Source organism: Agelaius phoeniceus, chromosome 8 (assembly GCF_051311805.1).
Source record: "Agelaius phoeniceus isolate bAgePho1 chromosome 8, bAgePho1.hap1, whole genome shotgun sequence".
Taxonomy (NCBI): domain Eukaryota; kingdom Metazoa; phylum Chordata; class Aves; order Passeriformes; family Icteridae; genus Agelaius; species Agelaius phoeniceus.
The window spans coordinates 15,513,185-15,530,323 of NC_135272.1; the positions used below are offsets into that span (position 1 = coordinate 15,513,185).

General features: G+C 38.0%; 1 protein-coding gene across 1 annotated transcript in view; it reads left to right on the forward strand.

Moving 5' to 3' along the window:
• LOC143694633 (uncharacterized) overlaps window positions 1–17,139 on the forward strand; it is a 175,470-nt gene that overhangs the window by 43,034 nt on the left and 115,297 nt on the right. Inside the window, exon 3 of the mRNA XM_077182075.1 lies at window positions 9,252–9,285. Within this exon, the coding sequence (XP_077038190.1) occupies window positions 9,252–9,285 (34 nt within the window). The remainder of the gene's footprint in view (window positions 1–9,251; window positions 9,286–17,139) is intronic.

A 17,139-nucleotide genomic window follows, 5' to 3' on the forward strand; every position in this document is an offset into this window, starting at 1 on the left:
ATTATTATTCCTCCAGTATTCTTCTTAGTATTTGAGTTAGCATATACTCAATTGATTTCAGTATCCCTTTGTAGGCACAGTTTGTGGGAATTGGGAGTGGGGCTGCAGCTGAGCCTGTCTGGAATTGGCTGCAGGTGTGCAGACAGGTGAATGCTATCAAAGGTAATGAGTGCCAGGGCACTGACCAATCCCAGGGGGAGCAGAGGGCACACAGGTGCAATGCATTTAGGACTAGGGTATAAAAGGCTGCACTGAGGGACAGTGAACAGTTGGTGTCAGTTGTACCTCCACCATCATCCCTCGAGAAAAGTCAGTCTGCCGGGAGTTTTTTCCTACCTTTTGTAGACTGTAAGTAGTCCTTTGTTGTCAGTTGTAGTCCAATTGTTTCAATGCATTTTTTTCATTTACCTGAGAACTGCTGGAATTTAAAATTATTATTGCAATTGTTTTCAGAAACAATTGGGTGTCAGGTTCACTGCCAAATTTGTAATTAGATCAAAGATGCTCCATTTGGTGTGTTTAAACTGTGGAGCATTGTGCACTGCTGACAAAGTGTGGGGAAGAGTTGCTCATAATTAATTCTACATTTTGTTTTAAACATAAAATAGTAAACCAACTGAACCACAAGCCTTAGGTGAATAGATTTCTCTATGTGTGGTATTTACAGCTTGGGTAAATTAGGTGTACATAATAACCAGCTGTCGACCTCCAGATGTAATACAGTCAAGCTGTGTAAATTCTGCAGTCCCAGACTCTGTGACTTCCCCTGATGCAGGGCTTGGAGGGCTGCTGTAAATAATTTCATACTGTGTAACCTAATTTCATGCCAGCTTTGTTTTTATTTTTATTTTTTATAGTAATTTAATGAAAAGCATGTATGAGTAGCAAAGTCTGATTGTAGTGAAACTGTCAGAGCTCTACTCCTTAGAACAGGAGAATGTGACATTGCAACTGCAGTGCTTGCAGCACATGATAGAAAATTAATGAGTGAGGAGTCCTCCCTTTGAGGAAAATGCCTGCTTGTAATTCCAATATTACAGCACCATTAATAGAGGCTGGGCTGTTCTTCTCCCTTTAGTTTTGTTGCTCAGGGTAATGGTGGAGTAATTAATTTCAGTGAAGCTGGTGAATAAATTGGATTATTTGACTATCAAAACAGCTGTCCTTTAATGAGAAGGTTTCAAAAGCCTGATTTCTGAATAGGTCAAAAATCCCTTAATATGTCACTCATGGATTTCTATATGTTCTCTGGTAGGAGATTATTTCCTTGTGGTGTCATACTCCCTACACTCTGTTCCTCTATGAACTCATTTTCCTGGTATTATTGGTCGTGTTATGAGTCATTAATTCTCAAGATCTCCATATCTTTCAGACCTGATGTAGTCTAATTTGGACCTCACTTGTCATTTAATCATTAAGATTTTCGTGCTTCTTTCTCTTCCTTCTCTCCAGACACCTTTCATACTTTTGATTTCTCTCCTACTTCTTACAAAAAAAGTTTGTCTTATATAAAACATATTTTACCTTAAGTTAGGGTTAGACTTTAAAGCATAAATTAAATACCTTTATTAAAAACTAATTACCACATGACCTGCTAGGGCTTACTAAAAGCCTGTCAAAGACATTTGTCCTCACCTTGTGCTTCCACATGTCTTACTACAATCAAATACAATATTTCTTAGTCTAAAGCAGCTGTATTGAATCTCTGATTCACTTTCCAAGTAATCAAGTTAGGACTGTGTTCATTCGTCTTCATGTCTTAGCCACTTTAAATTTATTACTGCTTTTCAAATCTGTCTGTGGTTTGTTGTGGAAATACATGAGGAAATAATTACTGATTTTTAACTGCCCTATTATGCTGTAGTGTCTCCAGGTTCTCAAAGACAGGGGTTTGCTTCTATGAGTCCCACTTCTCTCAAATGTTTAATTTGATGTATCAGTCTTTGTACTTTGCTCTGCAGTTTTTCTAGAGAACTTGTGATCAAGCCTGACCTTTCATAATTTTGAAGTAAGATATGAGTGTAGATTCCACCTGGTTGTCACTCAGTGTGATACTAAAATGTTGTGGGGAGGAAATTACAGTATACATTCTAGAAGCCTCTTTTAAAACCTGCTTTTATTGTAAATGCTGGTGATTTCACTGAGCTGTAGCCATGCAGTGGCTGTTTTGCAGAGGCAAACCAGCATTAATCTATTTTTCTGTGATCCTGTACGGAGTTTACAGGATGAAACTGAGTGAGTTCTGAGACTCCTGAGCTGAAACACAAAGACAAGGCCTCGCTGGCAGTGTAACCTCACAGCCCACAGTGCTGCAGTTCCATTGTCAGAGCTGGCAAGATGAGGTGGATCTGAGTACATTTGTATGAATTCCTTTGGTTTGCAGCACATACATGAGCTGGAGTTCCTCATTAACTTCTGGAATAATGCAAATTGTTATGTGCTTAATTCTCTCTGACAAATGGCTCTTCATAACCTCTACAAGTTTCACATTTGGAATTGAATCCATCATAATTCTGTATAAGCTAAAGGTGCTCCAGAAGCATTTGCTGTACCAGAGGCAGCTGGAGTTTCCTGACAAAAATTTCCTGATGTAGTTTCCATTTGAAATGAAAGGTGTTACTCTAAGTAATTTGTGCTTTTCTTTCAGCCATTTTTACGAGTTAACAGAGAATTCATTAGCAGCTTCCATGCACATGTAACTATGCATACTGGAATAAATTAAATGTAATTATGTACGTGATGATATGATAAGTAATCAGTGAGTCTGAAGGTGCTCTGTATTAGACCCCCCCTGGATTTCTTCCATCCTAGGAACCTGCCTCAGTTCCCTACATTTTGTAACAATCCAGATTCATAATTCATGTTCTTCTCTGGGTGAACAGCAAACATAAAGCTTCTGCAGAGCTCTAGCAGAAAGCTGTGCCACTTGTTGGTGTTGCACACTCTTCCCTGGTACCCCTGGGTGAACTCATTTCACATTCATTAACCTCTGCCACTGTTTCACTCCAAGGCATTATGTCTTCATGTAATAAGGGACTATTGATTCTTTTTCCCAGTCCAGTGAAACAGCACAGATGAAAAAATATTGTCCCTGTTTCACAATACTTAAAATTGTATTAGAAATGGATTTCAGTAAGCAGCTGACCAAAAGCACTTGGCAAGTAATGAAAACCTACATTAAAAAGGAAAAAAAAATCACTGTTTTTCAAAGAGATAAGATACACACAAGATATCTGTAATAATTTTTTAAAACTGTATGTAATATTGAAGCCAAAACTCTCTTTTAGCACAACTTTTTGTGTCACAGATTCTGATCAGCAGGTAGCAGTAAAGGTGTTTTATGTGTGAGTTAAGTTAAAATAGTGACATATAATGGGAGCGCCTAGAAAGATAATTTTGATTTGATAATTCAACAGTATTTGTTGTATTTCTAAAGTTAATCAAGAACCAAAACCAAGAATAGGTTGGGGATTTTGGAGTGGTCTTTTTTGTTTTGTTTGGGGTTTTTTTGTGTGTGTGGTGGGGTTTTTGGTTTTTTTATATTTGATAAAAACAGAGGAAATTTCCCTTCCTTTCAGTCTGATACTGGACAAGACTGGTAGGTTTATAAGTGTGTTGGATATCTAGGCTTAAATCTCACTTCAACATGGTACATAAGAGGTTTATGAGTGACCCCTTCTCCTGAAGTTGAGAAAATACTTAAATATTTTTCTAAACTTTGTTTCGTTACCAAGTGTTGTATGCCCTAAGTGCAGAGCAGACCTATGACAGGGCCAGCATTCAGATACACTTTGGAGGGAGCAGCAAGCCTTAAGAGCCAACTTCATGCTTCTCTTATAATACATTGATTAGGTCTGCACTAGTAGTTTAATGTACATTTCTGGGGTTTGGGGGGTGTTTTTCATGTAACAGTATCAGGAGGAACTGCTCTTAGAGACCTTAATCAGCCCCAGTCTTCACACAAGCAGAGTTGTCATTGTGCTCCAGCTGTTTTGATTCCCTAGCAGCACAGAGCAGATCCAAAATCCACTCAACAGGTTAGTTAGATAGATTTATAGTTGTTTGGCAGTGCCAGAGTGATGGTAAGTCTTTTGCAACACCTGAATACATACTGAGAAGTTCCCTTTCTTGTTTTGGAATTTATTTTAAATTTGACTCCTAATTGATTCTTTTACGTGATTGCAAATCCAGATAGGATCCTTGCAGTGACCTCAAAACATTGGTATTTCTGGATGAACTTTAGCCAGGATTTTTATTTTCTGTGTATTTCAAAAACATTTCACCTTGAAACGATTTTTGATCATTTAAGTTACTTTGGTTTCTGCTCTGAAAGTCATGTGGGGTAGGTCTCAGAGAGTAATTTTAAACCATTACTTGTAGCCCTGTTAAGCAGCAGGAAAGAAGAGAAAGAAGATCAGTAATTGGTCTGTGCCCAGCACGAAGGGCTGCAATAGATTTGGCTGCAGGCTGTGAGGTAAAGGCAGGCAGGGCTGGATCTGGGGTACCCCGTGTTAATGGGCACCCTATTATGGGGGCTCTGTGTCACACCCAGCTTTAACCCCCTCGCTGCCATCCTGCTGCTCCTTCAGCACATCCCTGTGCACAGCAGCCATGGCCCTGCTGTACCACAGCCCTGGGCCGGTGGCCGTGCTTCAGCACTCAGGACAGCTCAGGGCTGGGTTTATCCCCTCTGTGCCTCTGCAAAGAGGGCATGAAATCCTCCCAGGTTTGCACTGATCACTGAAGAATTCCCTGCTGTTTGTGGGGACTGTGTCCATTACAGTGGTTGCAATAAAACAGACTTATTGTAAAGCAAGGCAACCCCAATGTCTGGGAAGAATGCTGCATCTGACTCCATGATGTCAGAGGGCTAATTAATTACTTAAGTATACTATATTATTCTATACTATATTACACTACATCTAAACTGAAACTGCACAAGCACTCAACTGAACAGAATCTTGTGACTGTCTGCTGACACACAGTCTGGACACACACTTGGCCCTGATAGGCCAATGAAATAAAACACCATCACTCTGGGTAAATAAAATGCATCACCCTAAAGAATCTCCATATTGCATTCTACTTGGGCACAACACAGGAGCAGCAAATGAGATTTGTGTTGATCATTCTCTTCTCTGCTTCTCTCAGGTTCAAAGAGTGTGAACCCCACACAGACTGTTCCCTCTTTAATAGAAAGATGTCATTTAATCTTACATGAAAGAGCAAATTATGGCTGCTAGTTAGTCTTGCTCTAGTGAAACTGCTAAAGGTTTTTGTGATATGTATTTTAAAACCAAAGAAGTGTGTGTTCGTTCTCATGGTTGGATCCTTGTGGTCTTCTCTTGGTTTCTGGTTGGATGTGGTCAAGCATCCTGTCTGACACATCTGCAGATATCATTTGTGTGGCAAGTATTTTTAGCTTTTATACTGAGTACACAGGCTGCCATTACACATAGGGAAACCATCTAGGTTTGATTCAGAGACAAGCTTGTCTGTAGAGCAACCTGCTCTAAGAGCTGTATTTTAGTCTAATTGTTTGTTCTGTGCTCTGCCAGACTTCCCCTGTCAGATAAATGTGTACTGAAACTTCTCACAGAGCCTTGCTGGAGCTGAGAATCCTTCTGTACAACTTATCTGCAGCAGAATGAGCAAACACACAGAACAAGATCTCACAGTCCCATCCCATTCAGCACACCTTGGGTACCTCTAAATAAGGGGTTTGGGTATTGGAGGCCTTGTAGTCACTTCAGGAGGGTATTTTCACTGAGATGATAATATCTGGTTTGTCAGCTCAAAGGAAACCCTCTGTTGTTGAGGGAGAGCTGTTTTTAACAGGATAGGGGTGAGATTGGCTTTGAGGGAGTTGGAACTCTCTTCAGGAACTTGATTCACTCTTGACCTCATACTCCTTCCTTCCACTTCCTCTGTCTGCTGAGCCAAATGAGAGCATTTGAATGGCAGAAAGCAAACTCCAAGAACAAAATAGAGGTGCTGACAGAGGAGAGGGGATATGAGACAAAAGGATTACTTCTTTTAAAGGGCAGGTGTTATTACATCAGTTTAGCTATTTAATCCTCATTAACGTTTATGACTTTAGTTTCAATGTACAAACAGGCTGAAAAAAAACCCCAAAATGATTCTGTGGAGCCTTTAAACCCTTACCATTGATTTTAAGGATTAGAGTAGAAGAAGTTAGATCTCAATGAATGTTCTGAATAGAGACTTCCTTACCTCCCACAGTGCTCTTTCCCCCTTTATGAGATTACACAGGAATTTCCTGGGATTCATGGAGATAGGGTTTTCCCCTCAAGGTTTTGGTATATGTAGATGCCCCTCTGTTTGAGCTGCTCAAGAAGGCTAGAAAGGGTTTCCTTGCTGAAGAGCCTCCATCAGCTATCACACACATTTTACAGATGACTTCATTGCCAGACTGACCTGACAATGGCACCTCAATCGCAGTGCTTACATTTTAGAATAACTTCATGTTCAGTGAAACTGTTTTAAGTCAGTGGCCAGGGATTATCAGCCTTATGACAGACACCCTTAGGGACTAAAGTTCAAGACAGACTAAAGGAGGCAGTGACCAGCTTTTTGCTGGAGTACCAGTGATGTTTTCAGCTTTGCATATGTACACAGAGTTCATGAATTTGAATAATTTGTGACTGTAATTCCACAGATAACCTCACAGCTCCATTGCATAATGATGCCTATTTCCATACTCAACCAAAGCTTTTATTAACACATTGCATTTCAGAGAAGTTTCATAGAATGGTTTCAGTTAGAGGGGACCTTAAAGATTATTTTATTCCAACCTCCCTTCATGGGCAGGGACAGCTTCCAGTAGACAGGGGTGCTTAGAGCCCCAACCCAGGCACCCTCAACCTCATCCTTATTTTGCATTAGAAAAGGATGCATAGAATGCTTTTACATGATTAGCTAAAATCCATCCTTAAGAGAAACCTCTCTGCCATTGCTTTGTGAATCCTGGAATTACTCTTTGTTGTAAAGGACCCTCCTTGCTTTAAGAACCTGGCATTAGGACAGTGTGTTTTCCATTACAATGACAAGTACATATAAAACACAAATCCCACTTGAGAGCATAAACTGTTTAAAGGGGTTTAGTGTCAGACACTCATTTCTGGGAGGCTGGATTAGGAATTGGAAAAGATTTTTTTACTAGAGCACTGAGCTGGTACATTAATGTCTATCTGCATGTCAGGAATACAAAGTGCACTGAAAGGCCAACCTTTTCTATTGCACATTACAGCTACAGAGACTCCTTTTACACTGAGACACTGATGTTTGCTACTTTAAAATGACATTTTTTTTCCTCAACAAATCCCAATGGATTAATTCATCTTTACAAAAAAAGGCAGTACATCAGAATTATGTTATCTGACACTGTAGAGAAGGAAAATCTGCCTTTTGGCTATTTTTGCTAATCTGTCTTTTTGATGATGTTTTTCTGGACTTACCTCTCCTCTCATTTGCATGCTTGTGAATCAGGGCTGTCTCAGAAATCAGTGATACTACATCACTCTAAATTTAATGTAGGAAGAGTTTCCAGGCCTATGTGTTTATTTGTGGACATTAATATGTAAGATCCCTAAAACTTCTATATACTTAGTTCTTAATGCATTATTGCACTGGCTTTGAAGATTTAGTAGTATTTCTTAAGAACTGATTTTAGAGAGATTCTATCAGTCTGTGCTTTTTAAATTGATCTATTCATACTTGAAAAAGACTTAAAGATCCTAATTGATTTATGTAACTGGACAAGAATATTCTTCTTTTCCCCCTAAACTTTATTAGAGGTGCTGCAACAGTAAGGTTGTAGATGTGCATCTGGTGAGGAGGGAACCTGCACCTGACCAGTGTTGGTATTACTAAATACAATTTCACTCACAGATTATACATTTGTTTTGAAAGTTTGAACATGTCAGACAATTAAGAAATTAGAAATCTAATAAATAAGAAATTAGAAATCTGCTGATGCTTTTACTGTGCCTGTGGACAATCTCTGTTTGTGCTCCTGCAGTGCTGTGCAGTAAGAGAGGGCAGATCTCTCTTGTCCTCAAAACTCAGATTAAAACCTGCATGAGTAACTCAGCTTCAATCTATTAATGCTCAATCTCATTAGACATTGTGTGGAATTGAATTGACTTTTTATTTATATATTAATCCAAAATAATTTCCACTACAGGTACCTTGATGTCCGTACTTTGAAGTCAGATGTGTTTTTTCCCTCAGTTAGAACACTGGCACTGCATCAGAGTGCAGGATTCTTTTATGGACCTTCACTGTCTCATTGGGCCAAGTGTCCTTGTGTGACATTTGGCCAAGACAAAGCTGCTTTTGATAACACAACTCAGCAGAGTTCTAAAAATAACATTTTTCCAGTATAATTTTGGTAACTGCTTGGATTTCATGGCATAGTAGGGAATAAATTTGTTAAAAAAGAAATGGCATCAGACATTTGCTGCTCAGAAAACCTATTTATTAATTTATATTTTCTTCTCACCTTTATATGCAACAAGGGTAGGTACAGGAATATCTTGCTCATGCAAGGTTTCTTAAATAGTATAACCAGTATGTAATTAATTAATTTAGAGAAGATAAAGAAAAACTTGAATAGCTGAAAATTTCAGGGAAACTTGGCAGAAATATGATTACATGCAGAACTAAAATTAAAGACGGAACTTATTATTTCCTATCATCTTCCCTTTCAATGAAAAAAAAGTATTTTGGTAATGAAAGTTTCCATAGAGTTTGTATCTATTTATCAAAAAGCTAGGCACAAAAGCTGGGGACTGTATTATAGATATCTTGAAATGCAGTGTATTTAAATGCTATAAATCTGTCATTAGTTTGAAATATGTTCCTCTGGATTTGTTTTTTACAGCTTTACACTTCATCAGACTGAATAAGAAAATTATTGCAAATTAATCATGTTTTACTGTCAAAGAAAAAGGCTGAATTTATTGATTATAAAATGAAATTGCAAGAGAAAGTACCAATATGTGGTAGAACTGTTTCAGTTTTTTCTAGGGGTGTATTTAAGTTCCCCCTTGATGGCACAGGGAATCATTTTCAGATAAGTAAGTGCTTTAAAGTCAGATCTAATTCTAGAATGTACTGAAGCTGTTATTCAAATGCGTTGTCTACATAATAGCCTAGCTGCTCTTTGCAATATATGGATGAATTTTGATATAACCACTAACACATCTAAATACTCTTTTATTTTTCAGGGCGTGTCCAGGTCAGCAGCTTCAGGATTCCAAGGTCAGTTCATATTTCAGAAGAAATTATTAACCATGGCAGAGATAAAAATAGGATTCAGTGTTTGATTTTTAGATGAGCTGTTGTTAGGAATAACCTTGTCAGTCCTATCCACAGCTGTAATCTCATGGTGTCGCCTTTTCTTGATGAACATGAGCAAACTTTTCCTGCCTTTGCAAGGTAGAATAAAGTTTAGATCTTAATGCAGGATAATACTGAATAATTCAAGTCCTACTGACCTCCAAATGAACATGCCTGGCCATTTTTAATCTCTGCAGTGGTGTGGAGCACTAGCTGCTGTTGTTAAGGGTGAGAAGCACGGCCTGTATTAATGGCATGTTTCTCAATCTTTGCCATTTTGCTTACTTTAGAAATGTTGATGCTTTAAGTACCAAAAGCATCTTCCTTTTGACCTGCTCTAAATTTCCTCAGACCAGGCTTGTCCTTTACCCAAGCAAAGCTGAACAAATCTTGCAGAGCAATTATTATCAGGACAAAGTCATAATCTAAACCAGTGAACTGACTCCAGCCTGGAATCCATGAAACATCACTGGCCAACCCAGTGAAATGTCTGACAGTTTTGTTTCTGGAGCTGCTATTAGGATGCTGTGGCAAATATATCACCATCTGAGATGTTTGAAATACCTTTGTTATGTGGAAGAACATAAAATATTTTTAAAAAAAGTTACTAAAATCAGCTTTAATAAATATGATTGAGTTCTTTAACTTTAAAGCCAAGCAGAATAACAACAGATGAAGATTTTCAGAATTTGAATGGCTATATGAAAATATTAAAAGTTTATATATTAGAAGATGGGTTTCAGGACAGTCTAGGAAATATTCTGTGAATGAGTGAAGACCAAAACAGGACTGAAATTGAGCAACAAATAATAGAAACAGATTAATTATTTTCGAATCTTTTTAGTTGTTAATGGACTGAAATTCCCAAATTATAAAGGGAAGTGGCTGCTAGAGTATATGACTTCTGTTTGCCCGTTACAGAAAATTTACCTTCTTTAACATACTTTAAGTATGTTAGGAATAGATCTCTGTGGAATTTTGTGATGTCCAATATTTTGGATTCAGTTGTTTTGCTTTGTTGGGCTTGTTTGGAATATCACATTTGCTTTTGGGTTGCTTTCTGTTTTGAAAGAAGTTCAGGCAGTAGCTATGACTATATACATAAATATTGCTGTTATAAAAGATCTTTTTTCTGGACAGGTACATTCTTGATCTCTTTTTGAAATAGGGTGAAAGCTGTGTCCCCACAACTCCAAATGTAAATCCCAAATATTCTGTTTCATTCTGGTGTACCTTAGCAGGGATCTGGTGCTCTTTGTCCCTGATATTCTTGGATTTTAGACAAACTGAGCATATCCAAGGCTGGAGTATAGTACAAGGTATGACAAAATTCCCCCCAGTAGCTCTACTTCCAGTAAGTTTTTCCTTCCTTACTCTCATAGAGAAGGTGAAACTCGCTAAACTTTCCTATGCAGGCTATTTCTGATAAATATATTTTCTATTTAAACTGTGTTTTTAATAACAATATCAGTTTATATCCTTGACACTCATGGCATAAATGAGCAGTAGACGAGTAGCATTACCAAAATTTAATTTTTTGTTGCATATGACTGGATTTATCTCTACTTTACAGTAACTTCAATGTAAATTCCGTCAGGAAAAATAGAAGTATTTCCACAATATTTTGATGATTAGGGTCATATGTGACTCAGTGAAGGTCAGATGTTCCTGAGTGAATCAGGGGGGTTGCAGGTATGAATTTTTGCAAGAAAATACACAAGCAAAACCCAGTGTTTGCTCACAGTGTGTGTCCTTAGTGAATCTGTGATGATGAGTTGTTCTAACTGTGTACAAGCATTGCTTTTTTCACTGCTGATCTTATGTTGTCTTAATTGATTTCCTTTTGACTTCTCTGCCTGGTTAACTGCCACTCACTGCTGAAAAGAGAAGTGGGGTTTTTAAAGATTGTTTTAAATATTAAAATAGTTGCAATACTAAATAAGTTAGCACATCTACATATTAAAAGAAGAAAAAACCCAAAACAAATCCACTGAAAGTTCCTCAAGAGGGATTACCTGTCCTCTAACTCACAGGAACTTTGGTGCATTGACAGAACCATGACTTGCCATTAACAAATGAATGTTTTAGGGAGCTTCTGGTGTTCCCTTTCACATCAAGAGCTGTTAAATGAAAATCATTTGCTACCACATCTGAACAAGCAATTTAGCTAAACAAAGTACATTTTTAGGGTAAATTATTTTTAGGTAAAATGCTTTGGTTCTTTGCTACTGGTGTAAATGCTGCATAGGGTTCAGAACCAGGCTAGCCTCAGTAAACTGGAATTAAGTATAAAACCAGTTATTATGTAAATATTTAGTCTCATTTTAAGATACATAAGTCTTTAGCACAATTTTCAATGAGACAAAATGGTTGCAAAGTTTTAGAAATGTGTTTTGGTTTATGACTTGAAGAATATTTGCTGAGAAAATTCTGTTAAATATAGTTCTTTGTTGGTAAGGAGAGTTTCAGAAACCTTAGGGAAGGTATTGATAGGCTCATCTGACAGAAATTTATGTTCCAACAAGTATAAAAGCTCATACTTCAGTGTCTGCTTCTTATATTTTACTCTAGCTTGCTTTATTTAACTGATGTTCTTAATTGTAAATAAATTTCAGACCTCATATTTATATATATATATCTATATATGGTGATTACTGATAAAAAATGCAGTAGTTTTCATCATTGCACATGAACTTGGTTCCCAGTAAAAACACCATGTGTCCTAAACCTTGTAAAAAGTCCAAAGCACATTTAGATACTGTTTTCTTGTGCAGATTACATTCAAGATGGAGAAAAAAAATTAGCATCATCATGTAAGAGCACTGGTATTTTTGGTACGTGCCAACTTTCATTGCTGCAAATGGTGCCAGGAGTAAATATCTGCTTGATGTAGTGTGGGCTCAGTGTGGCTCTCTTTGATCTCTGAATGGCATCTGCTGGCAACCAGTTATCTGAATTTAGAAAGGAACTCCCAGGAGGTCTGTTAGGAACATGGATATAGAATAATTTCTGACTGAAGATCTCCTTAAAGAAAGGAATAAATCCCACAAGGTTTTTATGCTGCAAAACCTAGCTAGGAAAAAAACTTGAAATGGCAGTTTTCTAATATAGTCAACTCCAGAATGAAATATGTCCATATATATTCATGTGCATAAAGTTAGGCACTGTTTAGAACTCAAGGGGTCCTGTTTGTTGTGTTTTGGGTTTTTTACATACACTGAAAGTTGTGAGAATATAAGCTTATGAAACCTCCAGTGTGATAGAATTAGAACTCTTAATATCTACCACACTTGAATTAATAAATAATACCACAGATATTGTATGCTATCAAATATTAAGCATCTGGTTTTGGCAGCTGTATCAGGTGGCTGAAACAGCAACACAGAAACACAACACGAACAGAACATATGAAATGAATTTATTTTAAAAAGTAAAATGGCAAATGAACTTCTGTTAGGGAGTTAATTCTTTCTTCAAAATTCTTGCCTGAAAATAAATTCTTTCACAAGTTTCTTTTAAAATTTGTTTAGAGTGCAGAAATAAAAATATTTGCCTCCAGGGATGTAGGTGTGACAGCAGAGATCCCTAGAACAGCAATCAGCTTTGGGTTCAAATGCTCCTGCTGGGAGAAATGGCTGCACTCCTTGGGCAATGCCAGGGGAATTGTCCTCTGTAGGGGAATGTCTGAATAATTTAACCAAGGGGAATTACCAGTGAGACATCTCAGCCCCAGCTCGGGATTTCTGGCTGTTACCCCAGGTTCCCTCAGATCCCAATTCCGTTTGCATTCCTGCATCCCCTTCCTGTGAGGAATGGCTGGCAGTGCTGCCTCTGTGTGCTGTGGTGGACAGAGGGCCAGGGCTGCACTGCTCTGGGAAGAGATGTCTGTGACAATTGCAGTGATTAGTCAAGGATCTGTTGTACCTTTCTTTCCAAACCCCAGGCAGATTGCTGGCAGCCAGGGGCTGATTTCAGGGTTTTAGGGGACACACAATTCTGCCCTGCAGCAGGAAGACACCTGGGTCTGCCTCTGTCTTTAGATGCGCCAGTTCCATCACATAATGCTCCATTTCTGGCCAGAGCCTTCCTGTTGTCATCTTTGGTGTCTAATCAGGTCCTTTAAGGTGTGCTTTACAGGTTTTTCACCATATTAAACACAAATTTACAGACTGCCTCATTTTTCAAGATTTCCTTTACTAGATCAGAATGAATAGCATTGAGCCAGGTAAATACAGAAGACACAAAAGCCAGAGGAACCTCCCTCCAGCATCAGTATATGTGCATAATTTTAGTAGTGCTTGCCAAGATATAGTCATTCAGTAGCTTGCTTTCTATAATTTATAAAGATATAGTTTATAGGGAAAAGTAATGGGGGCAGTAGAAGAATATGTGTAGATTTATTTTAGTAAATATTGATTCATCTAAAGATAGAATTACAATACAACCTGATTCATAACTGGAAATAAACTAAAAAGAGCAAATATAAAAGTATATTAATATACTTGTCCTTTTCTATTTCAGAACAACAGCTCTATTTATTCTGTGATCTCCCATTCCTCTATCTCCTTTTCTGTTTCCTTTGAAGTTTTTGAAAATATTCCCATTGGACTAAATTAAATATTACTATTTAAGAATCCTCTAACCTGAATTAAGCATTTACTCATCTAGATTTTTAAATTAGAGAGGAGTCACTCCTTTGAAATGGACACATGTGAAATGCCATGGGATTATTGATATGGAGAGCTCTGTAGAATTCCCTTGTTTTCCTTCAGAAAAAAAAAAGATAAAATTATAGCTCTTATACAAATATGTCCATTTCACTAAATTCCACAAGCAGCTTGGAGAAAGTGCAGTGGGACTGCAGATGTTGTTTTGGTGCTTATATGTGCCTTTGACAAAATTACTCTTTGGAGTTTTACCTCCTCTCTGAGGGTTAAATTCTTGTTTTATGGATGCACTGGGACATGGGTCTGCACTGCATTTGTTCCACTGCTGTTAGACAGGGATGGAAAATGCAGTGGTCTAGATCTAACACTGTATTTCCCTGATAGAATGTGTTGGCTCAAATCTGCCAGCTGTTCACTGGTGGAAAAGATACATCATTCTTGCCTGTTGGTATAGGAATAAAAATTAAGAACAGCAACCATGTCCTCTATTTGTCTGCAAATGAACATTTCTGATCTACACTTGTTAGTTTTATAGAGCAAACTGCATTCTCCAGTAGGATATGATGTAGATAAGAGTCCTTGCTCTTAATGCTGGTATCATATGTAAATTAATTTTTACTGAAATGATATATAAATAAATAATAGTATGGGAACTGTGCAGTTTGTATATCTTTTCATCAGGCCTAGCACTTTAGACATTGAAGATGCTACAGAAATCAATGGACATACCAGGCCCAGGGGTGCAGCATGTGATAGAGTGATCCCTGAATCTGTGTTCATAAAACCCACAGCATTCAGAACTGTCTGTATTACAAATGAGAATATGTTTGTTCAAGTGTAGTTGAACTGACCCAGTGAGATATCCTAATGAATCCTGCAGTAATTCATTTCTGTGAGTGGTTTGCTTCTGGTTCAATGGAATGGCATAGCCAGGCACTTGGAGAGCAGGCGGCCACAGGAGCTGAGCTGCGGCACTGCAGGGGAGGTGTCCTCAAGGTGAACAGAAGTGAGGACACCTTGTCTGGTCACGCTGTCCCTCTGACAAGGGGAGAGCTAACAAGGACTTGGCTGCTGAAAGAGATAACAAGGACATCACCAGTGTAAGGAGAATAAGTGTTTCTAAAGGGGACCAGGACAAAGGGGTTGGAGTGGGAAGTCTTGCAGCAACATAGTGACCCATAAACACTGCTAAAATGGTGCAGTGAACTGGCTTTGCCTTGCTGGCAAAGCAGAGTCTGTGTCAGTCAATCCCACAACAGCCCTGCTAGCTAGCTTCTGGCTGAAAGCAGGAAATCCAGCCTGATCTTACAACCTAGATAAGGCATTTGAAAGCTTCATCACTGTTAATTATCTACTAACCCTTTGTTCCAAGAGATAAGGAAATACTATTTTCCTTACAGACATATGATTAAGTGAGATATAAAACATATTGTTACTCTTGTGGGGTCATGTAATAGATCAGGTACAGGCCAGAAACTTGAAAATGGGTTTCAAATTTATTAGCAAAAAATATTGTCATTGTATCAGTTAATCTGCAAAGACTGTCCTGAAATGCAGCTTGCCTTTGAAATTACAGGCCTGTCTAATTTAATCTTTTATTAACTACAACAGAATGGCTGGAAGGCAGGGAAACACAAATCTGCAGTGTAATGTGCTGGATAAACAGGACACCAAAAGAGCCTTTAAATTTAAATTGGCTACAAAGACCTACAAAAGAACTGGATTTCTGACTTGCACGACATCAGCTCCTGTTAAATCAGAGGTCAATGAAAAGCTGACTTCATCACAAGCCAGCTTTTTTGTTGTTTTTTTTTTCCTTCTTCTTCTCAAAAAGAAAGCAATCTTTGGTGAGTTTTAGTGTTTTGGTTTGGTTGCTGTTTTGTTGGTTTTTTCCCATTTCCCCCAAAGACAAGAGAAATACAGGTTGTAATCTCTCACATGCACAGAACGCGTGTGGCTGCAGGAAAGGAGTGCTAGAGGAACTGTTAAAATGAAAGCTTGACTGCATATGGTTTTATTGGTTTTCCCTATTTTTTGTATCATTACTCTATGGTTAAAAATATTAATTGTGGCTTTCTCCATTCTTAACAAGCTACCATCTTTGTATTTGACTTAATTAATTATTTATGCCCACAGAATGCCTTTTGGTAAACAAAATTTCATATAGTACTTTTAAAGCTTGACTTCAGTATGTTTATAGAAGGAGCTGTCCCTTGGTGTATTATCAAAGTCTGATTTCTCTGAATGATGATGTAAGAAGTCCATGTATTGTATAAAATTTCCTGAATTAACTGGTAATTTTGAGTTCATTCCAGTAAAAATGTGTTTTTATTTTCCCAACTTTCAGGTGTCAGGCTATAAAAGGGATATAAATTTAGAAATAACTGTTGACTTCTAGTAGAGAACAGCAGGCTTTAATTAGGTGCTGCTGAGGATAATTGGGACATAAATGGTTCTGAAATATGAGACACCATGAGGGGTGTTTACAACTGTTGCTCTGAGCAGATAATCAAAATTGTGAACAGAGCATATCTTTGCTTCCATTTGTTTATGATTCCCTAAACTATTGACTGCATGGAAGATGTTGCACTCAAAATCTAGTTTAGAGGCCATGGGAAATGTACATTATCTATGATACGATATAGATAGAAAGATACGTGTGAGCAAAATTGGTGATAAACACTCAACTGGAAAAACTGCTGTTACAGCTGCACCAAATGAAGCTCAGACAGGGCACACCTGAGGAGCATCTGTTAGGAGGCCCTGCAAGTCTCCACACTGAGCTTACAGAAATTCCAGGGCCTGCACCTGCAAGAGCTTGGGCTTCACTGGAGACACTGAGCAGGAGCCCTGAGTGGATCACATCAGCAAAACAGTTTGAGCCATGATTTGATATTGCATTTACAAGTTTAATAGAAAGTGAATTCATGTTGGTATTTTTGGGTAGATTTCTTCACTTAAATTAACGGTGGGATTTTTGGGTTTGTTTTTTTTTTTTGTTTGGTTTTCTAGGGATGTGGTTGGTTGTTTCTTCTTTCATTTGCTGCACATACAGTTTTAGTGTCCCTGGGGGTATATCAGTGGGATTTTGCTGTCAATGACTGCCCTC